General features: G+C 45.2%; 1 protein-coding gene across 1 annotated transcript in view; it reads left to right on the top strand.

The window, feature by feature from the left end:
* Positions 1-21,798, top strand: part of LOC124796227 — a 166,409-nt gene that overhangs the window by 11,533 nt on the left and 133,078 nt on the right. The window contains exon 3 of the mRNA XM_047260318.1: positions 1,439-1,714. Coding sequence (XP_047116274.1) covers positions 1,439-1,714 — 276 coding nt within the window. The remainder of the gene's footprint in view (positions 1-1,438; positions 1,715-21,798) is intronic.

Genomic DNA, 21,798 nt, shown 5'->3' with positions numbered 1-21,798 from the left:
CAGGGCGAAGCTCATCATTAGGAAGGGGTAGATGGTGGAAGTTGCGTTGGGAAAGGAGGGGGAGGGTGTGGAGATGGAGAGGGTGGGACACAACGGTAAAGGCTTGGCAACAGGCTGGGGGTGGAGAGGAAGGGAGACACCAGGGGCTGAGAGGGATCAATGAGGCTGGCAATATATAGTGTGCGGATGTGTTCAAGGAAAAGAGAAGGTGGGGGAAGGGGACGAGGTCGTTGAGGATGCGCGTGGGGGACGGAAGGCGGATGTGGAAGGCGAGGCGGAGCGCATGGCGTTCGAGGATTTAGAGGGATTTATAGAACCTTGGAGGGCCTGAAATTCAAGCTACACTGGCATAACAGATGATGGGACGAATCAAGGATTTGTAGGTGTGAAGGATGGTGGAAGGATGCAGACCCCATGTCTGGCCGGACAGGGGTTTCAGGAGGTGGACTCTGTTGTGAGCTTTGGTTTGGATGGTAAGGATATGGGGAGTCCAGGTGAGGCCAAGGTATTTGAGGGTAAGAGTGAGGTGGATAGGACGGCCGTAAATGGTGAGATAGAAATCATGAAGACGGAAGGAGCGGGTGGTGCGGCCTGTGATGATCGCCTGAGTCTTGGAGGGGTTGATACGGAGGAACCACTGGTTGCAGCAAGCGGTGAATTGGTCAAGGTTGGTTTGGAGGTTACGTTGGGACCGTTGAAGGGTAGGATAAAGGGCTAGGAACGCGGTGTCATCAGCCAACTGGAGAAGAACTGCGTCAGACACTTGTTGTCTTATGTAGGCGTTGCCGACCGCAGCGCCGTATTCTGCCTGTTTACAGATCTCTGTATTAGAATACGTATGCCTATACCAGTTTCTTTGGCGCTTCAGTGTAAGTAATGTGATAATAATGGCGTCTTGGTCTCCTTAAACGTATTCTTGACTGACATCAATTCACCACGTCCAATCTCGAAGGTACTTTGTGTCACGATTGTTACAGCGTGAATTTGAAGTGATCCTGATTTGCATCCTCACAGTGCTATCGCCACTGCTATACGAGTGGTACGAAATTTCATCTTCCAGATGTAGAAAGACGCTTATCAACTTTAGTTTATGTCGCACAGTTAATTCATGGTGCTGAGAATTTTTTTTTTTTCGTCAGTACATTTATACAATGCGGCAATAAATGAGCATTTTAAGAAGTGTAGCTACATCCAGATATAAAAGTAAGAAACATTTAATTTACAGATGATTTCCAAGGTCAGACTCTGATTTCAGGATTTTTACTTAAGTCTATTTTTACACGCAGATCTGCCAACTCCATATATCGCTGTGTGACAGTGATGTGATACCCCGAGGTGAGTATTGTGTGTGCACGCACCGCCTACAAACTCCACTGTGAACGCTTTTACAATTACGAGCAGCAGTAGCAGCAGCGCTGACGCGTGACTTGTCGGGCAGACGAGCGACGGCTCGGTGCTGGAGGCGCCGCGGCGGGTGCTGGTGGAGGGCGCGCCGGGCTCGGGCAAGACGGCGCTGGCGCTGCGGCTGCTGCACGGCTGGGCGGCGGGCGGCGGCGGCGAGGCGTGGCCGTGGGCGGCGGGCGTGCGCCTCGCGCTGCTCGTGCCGCTGCGGGCGCTGCGCGGCGCCGCCCCCGCGGGGGCGGGAGGGCCCGCCGGCGGCGGTCCCGGCTGCTCGCTGGCCCACTTCCTCACCAGGGAGCTGCTGCCCAAGGCGGTCAGTAGCAAGCGCTCACTGCTCTAGGCGGGGGCATCAGCCTCGCGACTGTGCGGCCGTCCGGTCTGTCACCTGACCGCCTCCTGTAAATTCCGCAATGTTTCTTCGAGGCAGCTACTCGACATCGTCGCGTAGGGCGACCGGTTACTGCTGGCAAACAGCAGCTGAGAGTGTGGCGGTCTTGTCGAGAGGTCCGCGACCAGAAGTTTCAGATTCGCGACAGATGGATAACGGTAGTACGTCCGAAACCCGCTTCTTGGAAACGAGCTGTGGCCTCCTGTGTGTGTACTGAGTCGGCAAGGCATCTGCCGAGGGTCACCGTGACCGGAGCTGGTAGCTAGGTGGATCCCGTAGCATACTCCGACACAGCTGTGGTACGCCTACTCGTTCTGCTCTACATCAGATGGCAGCAAGCACAGAGATTCAGATTGTACATAGTCTACAGTTCGAGTCCCTCTTTAGGACGAGTGTGCGCAGTCTCCTTTGCCCAGCAGTCCCAGGACGAAACTCGCCTTCCTGTGCTCAGGCAATGCCCTGCTACTGCAGATTAATCTGGCCAGCCCAGGCGAGTACGACAGCCCACTAATCTGACACGGCACGACAGTATACGTGATTCCACAGTGACGCAGAAAGTCACATACACTCGGTTTCCTACTGTGGAGATCGTATTGGACAAAATCTGGTAAAATTTCTCCCAATATACTTATCGTGATTCTGTGGTAGACCCGATACTTTAACATTCAATAAACCCATCAGGATAGCTCGAGGTGCAAATCTGAAATTATTTGTCTGGTGTAAATCTCTCCCCACGCTTATCTGTGTTTCATATTTTTCACCTTTGCAAATACCTAAAGTATGGTAGACCAATTAAGACTTCATAATCTAAAATTCGTTGTACTATACATAATTCAAACAATTAACGAAATTTAACGTAATTTAATTTTGTTTCTCCAGATGACGCTCCAAATTCTTCTATTTGTTATTAATTCGAAATGTCACACTTAAGAACTTTTTTGGCCAAGGTCAGAAGGAGTTTTGAATTGTGATGGTTTGGGGGTTGGGTTGTTTGCGGGAAGAGACCAGACAGCGATGTCATCGGTCTCATCGCATTAGGGAAGGATGGGGAAGGAAGTCGGCCGTGCCCTTTCGAAGGAACCATCGCGGCATTTGCCTGGAGCGATTTAGGGAAATCACGGAAAACCTAGATCAGCATGGCCGGAAGCGGGATTGAACCGTCGTCCTCACGAATGCGAGTCCAGTGTGCTACCACTGCGCCACCTCGCTCGGTTGAATTGTGATGATTGTTACTGTGCTTGTACTAAGCATGGTCATATCTGTAAACCTAACTTCCGTCAACAGTGAAAAACTTTGGAACGTAATCTGTACTGCAGCAGTTCTTCAGGTTCCATGTAGGCTTCCACACGAAGTTGCTCCTGATCGTCTTCAAGTAGTAGTAACACTAACTTCCCTGCAGGCCTCCTCACACTCAGTTCTTTCGGTAATACTATATATGATGTCGTACACTGCAGTTACAGCTACTACAGTTGGTATCTCCCCAGAACGGGTCCACAAATTAGAGACAGTCACTGGCAGACGAAGCGACGAATGAGAGATGTCGGTGAAGACGTTCCCGCAAGAGGTTTCCTATGCCGCTACTGCTGGCACCAGTCTGCAGCGCCGCTAAGCCCATTCTGTGACCGTCAATGAAGACAGCTGCGTCAGCATAGCCTACGTCTGGCAGCGCTTGTGGTATTAATTAGGACTGTGTTTAAAGTTAAATCTACCGTAACATGTGACTGTACTTCGGTACTATGCAAGCGTAACAAACATTCTAGTACTCAGTGACAGAAATGAACATCCAGAGTGTAACATTTAACACAACCACCTCCTTTGTTTCCGAAAAGAAAAAAAATGTGAAAAATGTAACTGGCCAGCGATGCATCTATGGCAGGGGCTCACGCTGTTGGTAGAAACTCACACTCCATAAAATTCAACGAACACCACTTTCAACACTAACTTAGGTTTCCTTTTAAATTGGACATGTATGTTTTTTTCAGTTTTTACCGTTCTGAGCGTAACTACACACATCAACAAAAAGTTTTGCTTCACCTCGGTTCCGAGAGCTCCAGAACTTGTAGAGAAAACTGAAATAGAGATCAACATAAACATCATTTCCGCCCTTTTTACTGCTCATGAAAACCACACATTGCGTATTGTACCACCATACAGCGAGACCTTCAGAGGTGGTGGTCCAGATTGCTGTACACACTAGTACCTCTAATACCCAATAGCACGTCCTCTTGCATTGATGCATGCCTGTATTCGTCGTGGTATACTATCCACAAGTTCATTAAGGCACTGTTGCTCCAGATTTTCCCACGCCTCAACGACGATTCGGCATAGGTCCCTCAGAGTGGTTGGTGGGTCACGTCGTCCATAAACAGCCCCTTTTCAATCCATCCCAGGTACGTTCGATAGGGTTTATGTCTGGAGAATATGCCGGTCACTCAAGTCGAGCAATGTCGTTATCCTGAAGGAAGTCATTCACAAGATGTGCACAATGGGTGCGCGAATTTCCGTCCACGAAGACGAATGCCTCGGGCATGGATGTGTGTGTTGTCCTTAGGTTAATTAGGTTTAAGTAGTTATAAGTTCTAGAGGACTGATGACCTCAGATGTTAAGTCCCATAGTGCTCAGAGCCATTTGAACCATTGCTAATCTAATTCCCTTAGCATCACCAGATGCTCGTTTTGCTTTTGTTGATGATCATTTTATATCCTCCTTTCAAGACCGTGTCCACTCCGTTCAGTTGCTCATCTAGGTCCTTTTCTGTGTCTGACAGGATTACAATGTCGTCGGTGAACCTCAAAGTTTTTATTTCTTCTCCATGGATTTTAATTCCTACTATGAATTTTTCTTTTGTTTCCTTTACTGCTGTTCCAATATACAGATTGAATAACATCTCACTTGCTTCCCAACCACTCCTTCCCTTTCATCCCCCTCGACTCTTATAACTGTTATCTGGTTTCTGTGCAAATTGTAAATAGCCTTTCGCTCCCTATACTTGACCCCTGCCACCTTTACAGTTTGAAAGGGAGTATTCCAGTCAACATTGTCAAAAGCCTTCTCTAAGTCTACAAATGCTAGAAACGTAGGCTTGCTTTTCCTTAATCATCTAAGATACGTCGTAGGATCAGTATTTCCTCACGTGTTCCTTCATTTCTGCGGAATCGAAACTCATCTTTCCCGCAGTCGGCTTCTACCAGTTTTCCCAAACGTCTGTAAAGAATTCGTGTGCAGCCCTGACTTATTAAACTGATAGTTCGGTATTTTCACACCTGTCAACAGCTAATTTCTTTGGGATTCGAATTATTATATTCTTCTTGAAGTCCGAGGGTATTTCGCCTGTCTCATACATTTTGCTCACCAGATGGTATAGTTTTGCCGGACTGGCTCTCCCAAGGCCGTCAGTAGTTCTAATGGAATGTTGTCTAATCCCGGGGCCTTGTTTCGACTTAAGTCTTTCAGTGCTCTATCAAACTCTTCACACAGTATCATATCTCCCACTTCATCTTCACCTACATACTCTTCCATGTCCAAAATATTGCCCTCAAGTGCATCGCCATTGTATAGACCCTCTATATACTCCTTCCACCTTTCTCCCTTCCCTTCTTTGCTTAGAACTGGTTTTCCATCTCAGCTCTTGATATTCACACGGGTGGTTCTCTTTTCTCTAAAGGTCTCTTTAATTTTCCTTTAAGCAGTATCTATCTTACCCCTAGTGAGATATGACTCTGCATCCTTACATTTGTTCTGTAGCCATCAGTTTTAAGCCACTTAACACTTCCTGTCGATCTCATTTTTTAGACTTTTTTATTCCTTTTTCCCTGCTTCATTTACTGTGTTTTTATATTTTCTCCTTTCATCAATTTAATTCAATAACTCTTCTGTTAGCCAAGGATTTCTACTAGCCTTCGTCTTTTTACCTACTTGATCCTCTGCTGCCTTCAGTATTTCGTCTCTCAAAGCTACCCATTCTCCTTCTACTGTATTTCTTACCCCCGTTGTTGTCCATCGTTCCGCTCTACAACCTCTGGTTCTTTCAGTTTATCCAGGTCCCATCTCCTTAAATTCCCCACCTTTTGATTACAAACCTCATTCTTGTCGTCCTCTCACGACGCAAACAGATGAAAATGTTGAAAATATTTGTGGAGTCATCAACGAAGATCGACGACGGACCATTGAAGAAATTGTTGAGCTGTCGGGAGTAACCGCAGCTTCACTGCAGCGAGATTTGGGAATGAGAAAGGTGGCTTCCAAATGCGTACCACAACTGGTGGTTGCTGAACAAAAACGTGGTCGCATTGAAGCGTGCCCTGGTTTGAAATAAAAGTCCCGAAATGATCCAAACTTTTTTTTTCAAAAATTATCACAGGTGTCGTAACTTGGTGCTACGCCTACGATCGTGAATCAAAGCAACAGTAACGCCGGTGGAAGACTTCAAGCTCGCCGCGCCCCAAGAAAATGAGGTGAAATCGAACATGAAAACAGTGCTGGTGTGTTTTTTTTTTCGATCTGAAAGGATTTTTCCATTCAGCGTTTGTTTATCAGTGTCAGACAGTTAAGCAGGTTTTCTGCTTGTGCGGCGGAAGTAGCCTAATTTGTGGCAGCCGGGTGACTGGTTTTTCCATCGTGACAATGTCCCTGCTCGTACAGACCTGTCTGTACGACAGTTCTTGTCCAAATATGGTATGACCCCTACTCTTCACCCCTGTAGTCGCCCGACCTTGCCCGGGGCGATCTTTTTTCTTTTCTTGAATAAAAAGAGTTATGAAAGAAAGCGTTTTGCTGATATTACTGAGGTGAAGAAAAAACGACAGCACCTCACTCTCAACCATCACAAAAGATGAATTTAAATGATGTTCTGAAAAAATGGAGTGAAAGGTTAGACATGTGGTGAGTACATTGAAGGTGATTGAAGGTTTGTGCTTAAAATGTGGATAAATAGGTTAAAAAAGATAAGTTCAGTGTCTTTTGGATACCCCTCGTACACACTATATTAATCATACCGACATCTTATATGCTATTCCCTTTACGGTACACAACATGGTCGTCATTCTCTGTAACAGCGACTAGACAAGTTCTTGACAGACTGGGAGGGATGGAGTGCGTGTTGGTGTTATTCTGTATCCAGAAACGACATAGGATGTTCTGTGAAACTCAGCAGCCGACTAACGATATAGGCCTCCGGTTATTTGCATTAACTTCGCGCAGCACATTCTACGTTTCTGCTATAATTTCGAACTCACAGAACAGTTGTAGTCCTGACATTTGGTACTACAATCCATTGAAGTATCACGTTAAATTATCAACATTTCTAGTACAGACGCAAAACCGCGAGAAGTTCGAAACTGAACGTTCCATACACATTTTTAAGAATTTTTAAATCTGTGCATAATTTTTTAATCTTTTTTGAGAATCAGACGCGTGCACACAAGGTGGGAGTGCAGGCTACACACAATGTGAACACGCCGTTTGTCCTTAAACATACATCCAGCTAGCACGTTCTAGTTTCTGACAGAAGCCGTTTATAGGTTCCCGAAGGTGTATATTAGTAACTGTTTAAAAAAATTATATCCAATTGCGGTTAGGAAATTGGAGTATGTTCACATAGTCCGCAATAAAGTGATCGTCAGGGATGGTAAACTTCTGTGACAAATCAGCAGCGTCTTACGAGAGTGACAGCCTGTTCTCTTCTTATCCACGACATTCCATTTCGAAAAATACCAGACGGCAGCGCATTTCAACACGGAAAACAGTAAGCACACCAGACCACGTCACTCCACATATTTAACACCGACCAGAAATCAGGATAGCAAATGTTATATTCCAACAGATACTTGATAACATGATTGAAAAGTAGTTGATGACATATCCTCCATAGATTGAGTCTCCCATAGCAATCCATGTTGGAGAGTACAAATCGCACAGATTCACCACAACTGAACGCTTCAAGTTACTTCACAGAGGCAAATATTCGTTCTGCCGTTGCTCTGTACGCAGGTCAAATACCAGTAGCAAAAGGGGTCAAAACACTCCTCTCCTCTCAATGTGCATGTTGAGAAAGTGAAGAGACGCACATTCACCATGCTGATGGCGGACCGCTCCCTTCTTATACAAGACATTTCAACACGAGAAGTAGTCGCTAGTGCCAGTTGCTAGACCACAACGCTCCCTATATTTAACACCGACCAGAAGTCACGAATGCTAACTTCGTGTCCCAACAAATACTCGTCAAAAGCAGTTAAGGAGCCTTAAACCAAGAATTATACATTTTTCTTTTTCTAATAAGAAGACGCAGAAAGTGGAATTCGCAGAAGAGGGGGATGTGCTATAATAATTCATTCAGATGTGTGGGTCGCTGTAGCTCAACACTACATTAGTAATAATAGTAGTAATAGTTTCAGCAGAGTCAACCAGCAGGTCTCATAGAGATTTCAAATTGCAATGGATTCACAGCTAGCTGTAGTATTCTCTGGCAGCTGTCTTCTAGCGAACCACGCTCTCTTTTGATGGATGACGTTGACATTTTCGCTTTAGGTACGTCTTGGCGGGCAGGAAACTGCATATTGATGTAGACTAAACGTTAAACTCCAAGAATCCTTCCAATAAATAGAACTAAGAACTAGCATAACATTTTTAAGTAATGCCTCACGTGAATAATAAGTGTTTTACTTTGTACGTAGGATGTCTAACGTTTTCTGCAGATTTGTATCAGCCGCTCACCTACAGCATCCAGGCTTCGTAGCCATCAAGAATGTGTTGGTCAACTCCACTACCCTCATACTCCTGGAACTCGCAGACCACCACTGTACAGTACGAGTGCGGAACTTCCGGCAGGTGGTAAGAGTGCTGAGGTGCTGAGTAAGAGGAAAACAGACCATTACTCGCGTAAAACGTTGCTGTATACGTTTACAACCGCTGAAGATCACTTTATAGAGGGTGATGCGATCATATCACAATTTCGTAACCGTAACCGGATATGAATTCGTAAACAGCTCCTGTTACAAACCTTCAGAATCAAATGTTACATTTGGTGTCCAAGGTATTAATTCCAGCTTCTTAAAGTTTGCGGCAATAGTGTGTGGAGCCTGCTGGGCTGATGAATGTTCAAGGATCGTCAGCGTATTCACATTGTGTGTATTCTGCACTCACATCTTGTGTGCATACGTCGTATTCTCAAGAAAGATTCAAACATTATGTACAGATTTAAAAACTGCACTGCCCGTCGGAAATGTATGGAACGTTCAGCTTCGAACTTGTGGTGATTTCGGGAGTGTAGTAGAAACGCGAATACTTTAACGCGATAACTCAATGGATAGTACTATGTCAGAACTACACCTCTTCTGCGAATTCGAGGTTATAGTAGAAATGTAAAATGTACTGTGAGAAGTGTCATCGAGATACCGCACACAATTAAAGGTCTATATCGCTAGTACACTGCTCAGTTTTGAAGAACATGCTATGCCCTTTCTGGAGAAGGAATAACAACAACATGTATTCCACCCGTGCAACGTATCAAGAGCTTGACCTGTGGTATATTGCCCCCTCGTCTAATATAGGTAACCTAGGAAGCTGTTTTCTAGGAACAGCTAGACAACATTCAAGCAAATCTTATTAATGGAGTTTCTTACAGTAAATTAAACAGACAATACTTAACACTGTGTTTTTGCAAAGAGTGTCGCAAGCAATTGGTGACGTGCAAATAACCAATGTCCTTCGATGTACACAGTTTCCATGCAAGCAGATGATTCTGTTCACAAGTCAGGGCTCGTCTTCTGATGAGACTCTTCCAGTGCGGCCGAGGCTGGCTGGAGCCTCTTCCTGTAGCTGCCGCTGCTGTCGTAGTGTCGTCCTAGTCAGCGTCCTATTGGCTCACATCGTCTCACAGCTTTCTCTGCTGTATCCTTCCAGGCCGACGTGCCGGCGCTCGATGTTACGCCGGAACATGTCCAGTCCATGTAACTGAGAATCGAGGAACTGAAAACAGGTCGGCCATATTGTGTTGTGTAAAGGGAACTGTACCGTGGATTTACTTTCAAAAACTTTTTTTAAAGAATTTACTTTATTTACTAGCGATTCATCAAGAACATTAAGACATTTAATCACAGTATGTGAGCGTGGAAGAAGTTGCCAGTGGGTAACTGATGAAAACAAATTTCTTTCAACAAATGGAAATTTTATTCCTAAAAACCCTTTCTTTTTTAAAAAAAAAGGTTTTAAAAATTATAATCAGAAAGCACCCTCTAAATATCAAGTTACAATTTATTCAGAGGCAGAAATAACAATTTTTTTTTAACAGTATGAGCTTAAGGGCTGAGAACCTTGCCGCTCCCTTTTAACACGGGCGTAGTCACAACCGCTCACAGCAACCTCTGAAAGACTACACTGGTGCAAATCTGCAACACACCAGATTACTTTAAACTAAAAATTTTAACAACTCACACAAACACGTAAACTATGCACCCCGTAGGAGGGATGGAAATGGTACAAAACACTCACATTAAAAAAATTACTTGCCACCGAAAATGCAACTTGTATTTAAAAGAAAACTCTTACAGTGGAACGGAGGCAAATTTATATACTAAAATTACCATTTCAATAAAAACCCATGATACACAATCTTACATAAAATGTACAGACATGCTCTACATTACACATATACCGCCTCTCAAGATGATAGGCAAGATAAAAACATATTTCAGGAATTCGATCTTTACACCTTAAGCAATAAATTCGTTAACACCGAATCCGACAAACATGACAGAGGCAGCTATTAACGTATGGCAGATTGAGAGGGGGGATTACTGAACAACCCGAACAGTAGATTGCTCTAACTCGCCCCTACTCCACAAGGGAAAAACGGACCACCCAATTCATAAATAACCACCTTCCCGCGGGTGGGCAAACGGAGAAGAATGGTGGAACGACCCCAAAACAAAGCCTCTGGTGATCTCACCAAGAAAACAAGTAGAATTTAACAAGTAAATGAAACAACATATCTCCAGTCACTTAACTACTAATAAACTGCGATTTCTGGCGAAGACCTGGCGCAGCACCCCCAACGCTCTCCCGAACCGTCCGCTGCCAGCCGCTTCAACGGACGCAGGAAGGCGCGCCGATCTCCCGTCTCACGGCGTCGCAGCTCGCACCGGCCAGCCCGATGTCGTGGGTTGACTCCTGTTGCTCTCGTGTCGACCGCGAAGCCACTACCCCTCGCTATACGGCGCCGCCCACTGGACTCACGTGGGGACCACACACGCGCCGACGCTCAAGGCGGACAAGTCATCTTGTGTCTCAAGTGCGCGACCGACCAACCGATCGATCCAACCGCCAATGACCATTGCCTGAACAAACTCGAGCAGACTGGCGGCCTAACACATACTAGCACTCCAGACGACAGACAGACACTGACTGCCCCACACTAACCGGCTGACCAACTGACCAGACTCGCCCCCATTGACCCCCTGGCGAGCTCATAGCGCCCCTTATATGGACGGGAACAACAACCTTTCCCCCTTTCCCACCAGAGGGAGACACCAAAGCTGTGATTGCCAAGGCGGCGCCACCGCCAGAAACGGAGGGCGACTGCTTCACACTACGCGCTGTGGCGCGCTGTTCAAAACAGCAATTTTTACCACGGCTCAGGAACAGCAAAGCAGGTGCCGATATGATCAATGTTGTCTGTATATCCCACATTGCTAATAGGAGTACCACTCCACGTCAACAACTTGCGAGTTTAATTTCATAACAGGCTGGGAAATAGCCTCTATGCATTCCACACAAATTTGGGGTGAATTTTACAAGCTGAATACCTCAATCCCTTTCTCGATCTTTGAGCCACTGCGCAAGTATGAACCACACAAAAGGAAGACTGTGCATCTCTTGAATTTAACTTTCCAAGCAGAACGTATCTATTGGTTGTAGGTTTCAGGTTTTTTTTTTTTTTTTTTTTTTTTTTAAGTTAGGTCACATTGAGCTGTGAGTGTAGTGCCATCACAAATGTCATAGAAGCGGTATAGGATGGTTTGTATCAGATTGAATCGATGTACAAAGTAGTATTTTCATCCTAATTAAGCTTGTGAGTATTGTGTCTGGAGCTCTGTAATCACATCATCATCCTCGCCATTGAGTAACGACACTCTAGCGAGGTGCTTACATGAGATGTGAATCTGTCTCAGCTGCAGGTTCTGTAGAGTCTAGCATTAATATTTCGCAAAGTGAACTTCCACACGCCCCTGAACTGCTCTGTAATCGGCGGAATCGAAATGCTGTATTTTCGCATAGTCATGTCCAAACAGAGCTGAAATTAGGATTCTGCCTACTCAACATACTGTTAATTTCGGTACTGCATTCGCTATTTGCAACGCAAAATTCAGCGTCATCGGTACAAAATTTGTTTCAAAACCATCTAGAGACGGAATTTAAACTTCCGTATGCCCAAATTTTCTTTAATTTCTGTACCATATTCGGTGCTTTGAAAAACTCTTTCAATGTCTTCCTAACCGACGCAGTAAGGTGGTGGCCCGTCGGTACAATATTCGTTGTAGGAAGCGTAAGATCACATCTGGAGAGTGAGCTTACAGCTATTCAGATCGAGTAACGACACTTTAGAGAGAGCCATACTTTCTGCTTCAAACTGTCAGGTTACCACATTATTCAAAAGCTCTGTGGTACTACCTGGGGAGCAACGGCCGCCACTCTCCGCACCTCTGCTTTAGCAGTTGTATTCTCGGCTGCCGAATACTGTGCTCCGATTTGGCTAAACAGCCCTCATGTAAAAAAGATGGATGTCCAGTTGCATAACACTATAAGGATGATTTCTGGAGTAATTAAACCCACTCCAACGCAATGGCTCCCAATATTAAGCCACATCCCGGCGCCACACCTGCGACGTACTGACGCCCTTGTACGCGAATACAAAAACATCGTGGGAAATCGACGCCTGCCAATCCACCAAGACATTGAGGCTGCAAACACTCATAGGCTTCGATCTGGGAACCCGCCAACAAGAACAGCAAGGACCTGTGTACAAGAAGGTTTCAGTATCACAAACGCATGGTCTGAAAAATGGAACGCATGGCAAAATCATAACATGCCTTGCATCACACAAAAGCCACCTGGTTTTGACCTACCACGCAAAACGTGGTCCACTCTAAATAGGATTAGAACTCGTCGTGGCAGATGTGCTTACTCCCTGTATAAATGGGGTAAAATACCATCCCCTCAGCGTGACTGCGGACAAAGTCAGACCATCAGCCACATTGTTGAAGAGTGTTCCAGAAGAGCCTATAATGGGAGCCCCGATGACTTCCTGCTCGCAACTCCAGAGTCGATAGATTATATTAATAGACTTGATGTTTGTTTGTAATCTGTAAACTTTGTTATATTAGTAATGTTGGTTTGCAATTATTAACGTTTGTTATATTAGTGATTTGTCTGTTTGTTTCTTATGTGTCTGTATTGCCATACAAAAAAAATGGTTCAAATGGCTCTGAGCACTATGGGACATAACATCTATGGTCATCAGTCCCGTAGAACTTAGAACTATTTAAACCTAACTAACCTAAGGACATCACACAACACCCAGTCATCACGAGGCAGAGAAATATTGCCATACGATAAATAAATAAGTAAATAAATAATACATTTAGCTCATATCAAATGTCCACCAGTCTAAAGCTGAATAGCAGCCACTTAGATCTAAAAGTACAGAAAAGTCGATTGGACTGCATGCAGAGGGTACGCTCTCGGACGGCCACTAGCCACGGACCTCGTGCGCTACACACTGGGAATCATGTAATTGTAGTCTATTTGAGTAAATGCGAAGCTTTCCCCTCATGCTGAAGAGCGTGGTGGGGGCTATTTACTGCATGTTACACCCTCCGGCTGGCGTAGGACTCTGTCAGTCTCGTGTTTCACACCTGTGTGCTTCATGTACCATCGCCATCATAAGGTCGAACCTTCCAAACCCCATCCTCAGTCCTACCACTGTCCAATGTGTCTTTATTTCAATGATCACCTATCCGCCGATTATAAAAACGCACTCACTTGTCCATTCTGCAAAGACTATTTCCTTAAACGGTGCCCTAACCTCACTTCTTCTCCTACCTGCAACACCTACAATGACTCCACCTCCTCCCCCCACCCTATTCTGCTAAATGCAAAGCCAAGCGTGAATCAACCAAGCCGGAATTCACTGCCACAGTACATACCGCTGATACTCCCATTCATCCTAACAATTCCCTCCACCCAACCCCCACTGCTGAAGACACCATAAAATTCATGACAATCGTCTCCAAAACATTCATCCGTTCCAACGTCCACACATCCTTCAACAAATCTCGCTCGATACCCAGTTTGTCTTTCATCTCAACACCCAAACCACCTACTCCCACAACAAGGTCTACTTCCTCTTCACCTTCCTCGACACCCTAGTCTAAGCTCTGTCTAGTCCTCGCCCACAAATACCATTTTTACTTCCTTATGATAGTGCGGCAGCACTACAAAATCATGTACCATAACATCAATTCCCTTCGCACCAATAAACATCTTTTAATGTATACCTTGTCCCAACACAGTTTCCATACCTTTTCCTTAATGAAGCCTTCCTCCAACCCTATCATAACAACTGAGCCTCTGCCTATATCTGTAACCTCTACCCAGAGGTGAGGTTGCAATTGGCAGCCACAAGAATGTCCCTGTTTGGCCATAAAGCGTATATCATTCTCTCACCAGACACCTTATACTTACCCTCTTTTTCCACACCTTAACTATGGCACCATCTATATCCAACCTAAACAGGTCACCCCATCACTTCCCTGTCCGCATAGGTGGAAATTTTTTCACCTACATTATTGTCATGGGACCTCAACATCCAGAGTCGATCCCCTGCAGAACTCCAGTGGCAGTGCTAGTTTGCCATCTCCTTGCAAAGTGACATTGTTCCCAGTCCACACCACACCTCCTTAAAGCAACCCCCCCCCCCCCCCCCCCCCCCCAGATATCGTCCTAGCACCTCCCAAACTCTTTGATACCCTCACTGCAGAAGTACTCGATCCAGTTGGAAGTGATCACCCAGCCATACTCCTTACCATCTCCTATATGCAACCTCATCCCTATGCACCCAATCCCAAGACTATTCCTGTGCTAATGGAATGCCTACAGGGAATCCACAGAAACCCAGGTTGGAAGCCAATCACTGACCACCCAGTATCCTGATGATATCACTCATGCCACATCCTTCCTTTAGCAGATCTTCTCAGATCCCATATCCTCTCACAGTCCTACTAGGACCATATATCCTCACTCATGCACCCTCCCCCACAAGCCCTATTCCTTCTTCGAAAGTCCCATCGCATGTACCACTCCTTCATGTAAACTCAAGATTGGGATCTATTCACATGCCGCCAGCAAATACAGAGTCACATAAGGAGCTTATTAAATGCAAAAAACGTTGGACCTGGCGCCAGACTTGTACGAGACTCAACACCACACTCCCCACAAACATGTCCCAAGTACTGGACAGTATTCCATCGATTCACTGGCTATAATCTCATACCTTGAACCCGCTCCTCCACAACAACTATCCCTTATCTGGAAACTGGAGCTAAGCACATTCCACACAATCTCTCTGACATCTTCATCCCTGATGACTCTCATTTTGAATACTCCCTGTTCTGTATCATCCACAAACATAGTAATGTTGCTGTCCCAGCCCTGGCTCCCAGCTTCCAGAACTTTAACAATATGCCACAAACAGAATTAAATACAGCAATCAAAGCACGTCACATAAAACAAATACTTCACAGAAAACGCAACACAACCCCTGGCCACGACTGCATCACTTGTTGACACTTTAAGAATGCCCTTTATCCTCTCTTGTCACCCTTGCAACTCTTTACACTACTATCCTTTCCACAGGCTATTAACTTGATCTGTGGAAAACCTCCAAAATCTTACTTAACCCCATAAACCCACCACTGATACCTCCTCCTATCACCCCATGTGCAAAACCTCAAAATATTACGTTTCCTCAAATCCCATAAATCCACTACTGATACCTCATCCTATCATCCCATCTGCCTCACCTCAATGTTTAGCAAGTTTTTCGAATTCATTGTCTCCAAACACATCCACCAACACTTGAATGAACACCACCTCATTGTCATTAACAAGTGGGGCTTCCGTCCCAATTTCTCCTATGATAATGAGCTCCTGTCCCACACCCTTCTCCTATCCCATAAAGTCAACTCTCATAGATCCGCTATTTTTGTCTCCCTCCACATAGAGAAAGCCTATGACCATGTGTGGCTTTCTGGTCTGCTTTCCAAATTCTAGACATATGCGCTTCCAATTAACTATGTCCGCTTTATTACAGCCTTCCTATATAATCGCCCATCCTTTGTCACTGTTAATGATACCAAGTCCTGTACCTTCCATCCCACTGCAGGAGTACCCCATGCCTCTTTCTCACCTCTCTTTTATCTCCTCCACACTGCAGATATGAACGAACTACTCCCACCTGTCCACCTCCTTCAGGGTACTGATGACATCAATTACCTCACCCTCTACCCTTCTCTTCAGAAATCCTAACGATCCCACCAGATTCACATCAATCCGTTTACATCCTGGTGTAACCAATGCCACCTCAAGATAACCCCTCCAAAACCTGGCCAATAATTATAGGATGAACCACCTGCACCTTCCACCTCCATGACTTCTACTTTATAATTTACGACTGTCCTATCCACTTAACTAACACACTAAATTATATTGGACTAACCCTTGACCCACTACTCAAGTGGTGATGATGATGATGATGTTTGGTTTACAGGCCGCTCAACTGCTACTCAAGTGGAAACCTTACCTACTAGCCGGCCGAAGTGGCCGCGCGGTTCTGGCGCTGCAGTCTGGAACCGCGAGACCGCTACGGTCGCAGGTTCGAATCCTGCCTCGGGCATGGATGTGTGTGATGTCCTTAGGTTAGTTAGGTTTAACTAGTTCTAAGTTCTAGGGGACTAATGACCTCAGCAGTTGAGTCCCATAGTGCTCAGAGCCATTTGAACCATTTTTGAACCTTACCTACTAACCATCCAAGAGAAAGACCACAACAGACAAAATCTGTTAATACTACTAACATGCCCAACTTGAGGATTACAACCCTCTACCGCCACACTTACAAAACCCTGATTTAACCCATCTTCTGCAATGCAAATGTTGCATGGATCTTTGGCCTGCCAAAGTTCTATAAGTCCCTCCAAATCCTCGAACACCATCCACTCTCTCACTTTTTGCATGTGTTTACTTTATTCCACATATATCTTCTACAGTCTTATATAATTCCCACCCCTCTTCATTCACAACAAACACCTCTGCATCTTCTATACTAATGGCAAAGAAGATTCCAATAACCCCTTTATCCAACATACCAAACCTGGTATGCTGATATGCTTTCACAAACACACCTCTCCATCTCCGCATCTACACTCACTCCATATACTATCACATTCCAGCTTCAACCAACTCCCTCTCTCACTTACCAACTTTAACTCTTCCCCAGCTGTCGCACTCCACATCAGGGCACCTGTCTCTCTATCACTGTCCATCTATCCCCATGACATCCCTGTCATTATCATTATCCTTCCCGTACACCAAAGCATTCCCCACCCTCAATTTTTCCCAACTTCTGTCTTTGAACTATCCACTTCTGTGCATACCATCATCTCCATAGCTTTCCCTGCTCCTCAGCTCTATGGCACATATTCTCTCCTCTCAAAATACTTTTCTCCCAGAGAAGATCATTCAGATTTTAAGTGAAAGTGCAGTGCTTCAGTGTGTTTTTCCTAGAAGAATTTCACCATTCTGTGATGTGTTTTTAAAATTTGCCCTCTTCAGATGTCCATCTTAATTTTTTAATTTAATTAGTAAATCATTTTTCATGTGCATATTACATTTTTACAAATGTTCTTGACAGTCCACCCTAATTCATATGGCCTGAGGGTGATGAAACTAACAATAAAGAAGACAATGGCTCTGTAATGTTGGTAGCCATACCACACACAATTTATTTTTTGGTCTATTTTACAAACGTATCAGCTTAACACGTTCTTTGTTTCGCTTGAAAGCCACTACAAAAGTGTCCACTGTAGCTTTTGGAATTGGAGGTTCTATACTCCATTTTAATTTGGGTTATCTAATTGGTAGTTGGCGCATGATGTGCATGGTGCATCCTCTGCCCAGAGCTGTCAATGGCAGGTGGGATGACTACCAGCTGTTGGACTCTTGTCTTAGGTGACACAGCGACCCTGATGTCTGACAGCTTTGTTCAACCTTTTGAGAGCGTCAGTGGTTGTCTCGACCGCGGAAAGAGAGCTCTCCCCGAAGAGATATTTTTTAAATCAATACTCTTAGAGTTCCAGCTAAACAATGCGCAGTTTGGTCTTTAACTTAAGGGAATATACCGAGAACGTCATGTCTGATGTCTGGTTTGTGCCCCTCCCACCCCCCCCCCCCCCACGATCCCCCGATATTTGTTTTAATAAAGACTCATTGGAAAGACTCTGATTGCATATCAGCTATGTCAAGTAGGTTAGCAGACAGGCTGGCCCTGCACTAAAATCCTTTGTTTGTGACGTCACAGCGTAAGTGTTAAAGAACTAAGAATGGGACGACACAGAGCTTGTCCCAGAAAGCCATGGTCGCCGTGTGCGATCCAGACCACCCATTCCGAATTCTGACGCCATAGTAGAGCCATGCCAGTATCTCAAAGTCTTGGCCAGTATGCCAAAAGTCCATATTGTTATAAACAGCCCAACAATTATGAGCTGGGTTGTGGTACCATAAAACTGCGCCAGTTTCCACTGGTCGCCATGTTAGGTCGCCAACTTGCATTTAAGGTCAGCCATCTTAGATTCTGACATCGTAGTTAGGCTGATGCTCGTATTCGAAGTCTCATATTGTGACGTCATAGGGCCAGAGCCGTATTCCATGTCCAGCATGACCGTGCAACGTCTTGAATTTCTCGCCAATTTATACACTCACGTTCAGAAAAGACAGAACACCTCGAACGACTAGAGACGTGCACATTAGTATGTTCTGCAGAAACGATTAGCATTTGAACCATGTCGACTCACAGGTACCGCCAAATCAGTGAGTTTGAAAGAGAGCGCATCATTGGAATGAGAGAATGTGATCCATCCATCAGGAAAATTGTTGCTCGTGTGGGATGGAGTGTTTCGGCAGTGCAGCGAGTGTGTGCAGAATGGTTTATTGAAGGCCGTAGAACGAGACGAGATAGGTCAGATCGCACCACCCCGACCACCCCCTGAGAAGATCGGCGCCTCATCCGAATGGCATTGCGTAACAGATCTGCATCCTCCATGGCTCTGGCTCAACAGTTGAACATTGTGACACATCGTACACTTCAGGGCTGACAGTCCGTCGCCGCTTATTACGTGAGCGTCGTCCACTTTTCCGCCTACCTTTGACGAATATGCAGATACATACGAGACGGCAATGATGTATAGAACGATATCTCTGGGGAGAGGAATGACATAGTGTTTTCAGACGAATCCAGGTTCTGTTTGTATGAAAATATGGCCTCATTTTGGTTCGCCGAGGACAGGGGGAGCGGCAATACGGTGACTGCATTTGCACAAGACATACACGCCAACTCAAGGCCTCGTGGTGTGGGGTGCTGTTGGGTGCAGCCAAAAATCTCAGTTGGTGCCTGTCCAGGACACTGTGACCAGTGTGACGTAGGTGAATGACATCCTGCGACCCATAGCCATATCTTTTGTGCACAACACCCCAGACGCCATTTTTCAGCAAAGCAGTGCACGACCACATACTGCTACATGCACCGGTGTCTTCTTGGTGTCACAGGATTTCAGCCTTTTGCCCTGACCCGCCAGATCACCAGACTTGTCGCCAGTCGTAAATGTGTGGGATACTGTGAAACGACGGTTGCAGTACTGTGATACAAGAAACCACCAGAGATGAATTTTGAAACCAGATGATTGCAACATGGACAGCTATACCACAGGACGCCATTCGCGCCTTATACGCGTCGATGCCACCACGCATGGAATAAGTTATCAGGGACCATGGCGAACACTGTGCCTACCGGGCAACAGGACACATGCTGAACCGAGGTGACTGAAATGCTAATCATTTCTGCAGAAATACTAACGTACATGTCCGGTTAATATGAACGTCCTATCTCTAGTCGCTAAAGGTGTTCTGTTTTTCTGAACGTGAGTGTACTTAAGACAACAGCCCTACTCCCACAGGTAACACACTAGCACAATTCGACTTCGCTGGATATCCCGCCAAAATTTGAATTTCCCGCCATTTTCTACATAGGGCAATTGGCATTTGCCAGAGAGGGGAGGGTTGAGAGGTAGGAAGGGCCCACGACTCGTCGAAGACATCATCGAAGACGTAATCGATGGCATGATAGGGGGTGGCCATTCTCTCTTGCTATATTGCTGCCTATCTGTCTAGCTATGGACAGTTCAAATTGTAGCATCAGATGTGAATTATTCCAAGAAGTGTTTCTGTGACGTGAGATAGAACACAGGAGTGTAGCTTTTGCCAGCTGTGTGTTAAATAAACGTGAGCACAGCTATAGCATCACTAAAAAAAAGTTTCTCACTACGGCCTCAAATCTTCCGGCTGTATCTGGAGTGTCACGGGGTGACTGTGCTATCTGATCATAAGGCTCTAAGTTTTCTGCAGGACAGTACGTTGCTAGACGATCATCTTATGAGTTGGGCGTTGTTTTCAGCAATTTAGCTATAGCACCAGATATATAAAAGGAACAGAAAACTGCTTTGATGACGCACTGTAACTTCTACCTGTTGGTAAAGAAGATAGTGATGAGGAAGAAGTAAGTGGAGAGTTTCGACTCTTATACATGAATCGAGCAGAAGGGAAAAATGAGATTTGTGCTGTTTGCAAGGATATGCAGCGAGGGCAAAATGACGGCCCTGAACTGAAAAATTTAAAAATAAATGTTGACAGCAATGGTTATGAAAAGATACTGCGCTGATATAAATTCATAATTCCTATTTCATAGGAGAGACGAAAAAACGGAAATGAGGAGGCTGCGAGTCGCTGAAAAGTATGTTGAGCAGCTGACAGACTGTATCCGCCTAAGTTACGGACATTGCGGGGCGCAGAAGTATGTAGAGATCACTAAGGAGTTTCTGCACATAGCCGGCCGGTGAGGCTGCGTGGTTCTAGGCGCTTCAGTCTGGAACTTCGCGACCGCTACGGTCGCAGGTTCGAATCCTGCCTCGGGCATGGATGTGTGTGCTGTCTTTAGGTTAGTTAGGTTTAAGTAGTCTTAAGTTCTAGGGGACTGATGACCTCAGATGTTAAGTCCCATAGCGCTCAGAGCCATTTTTATCTGCACATAACAATCCAACCGGATGGGTGTGCGCTCAGTTAGGCATGTTCTACGAGTGCCAGTGGTTGAAACATTGCATTATCGTGCACCAGGGAGAAATGCAAAATATCATCCCTAGCAAGTCTAGCGAGTTATTCGCGGCAGACAATTTCGGTCCACGTCCAACGGGTCATGGTGGTATAAACGTATATTTGTGGTTGTTTATGTATTTTCAAAGTTCATTAGATTGTATTCGGTACGGAAAGCCAATAGCAAAACCCTGATCGCCAAACTGGAAAAGAATTTCTTTATTAAAGTAACAAAACCAGAGAGGCAACATATCTCAATTTACTGATATCTGGAATGATTTCATGAACAATCAGTGCGACGAATATATAAAGATACCAGTACATCACTCAGCAAGTAACCGATGTGAACGCTGTAAGCGAGAAATTGGCCGCCTATGAAGGACATATGCAACAACAAACACTATGTGGACGGCGTTTATGTAATAGTTTGAAGGCGTCTTAAGTAGTGTTAAAAGTAATGCCATAGGGTACTCGCCATTACATGTAATGGCGGTAAGCAAGGCTAAGTTCCTGATTACAGAGATCGCAGAATTTCCACTAT

Source organism: Schistocerca piceifrons, chromosome 4 (genome assembly GCF_021461385.2).
Source record: "Schistocerca piceifrons isolate TAMUIC-IGC-003096 chromosome 4, iqSchPice1.1, whole genome shotgun sequence".
In the NCBI taxonomy this organism is placed as follows: domain Eukaryota; kingdom Metazoa; phylum Arthropoda; class Insecta; order Orthoptera; family Acrididae; genus Schistocerca; species Schistocerca piceifrons.
This window is presented reverse-complemented; position numbering and strand designations above follow the sequence as displayed.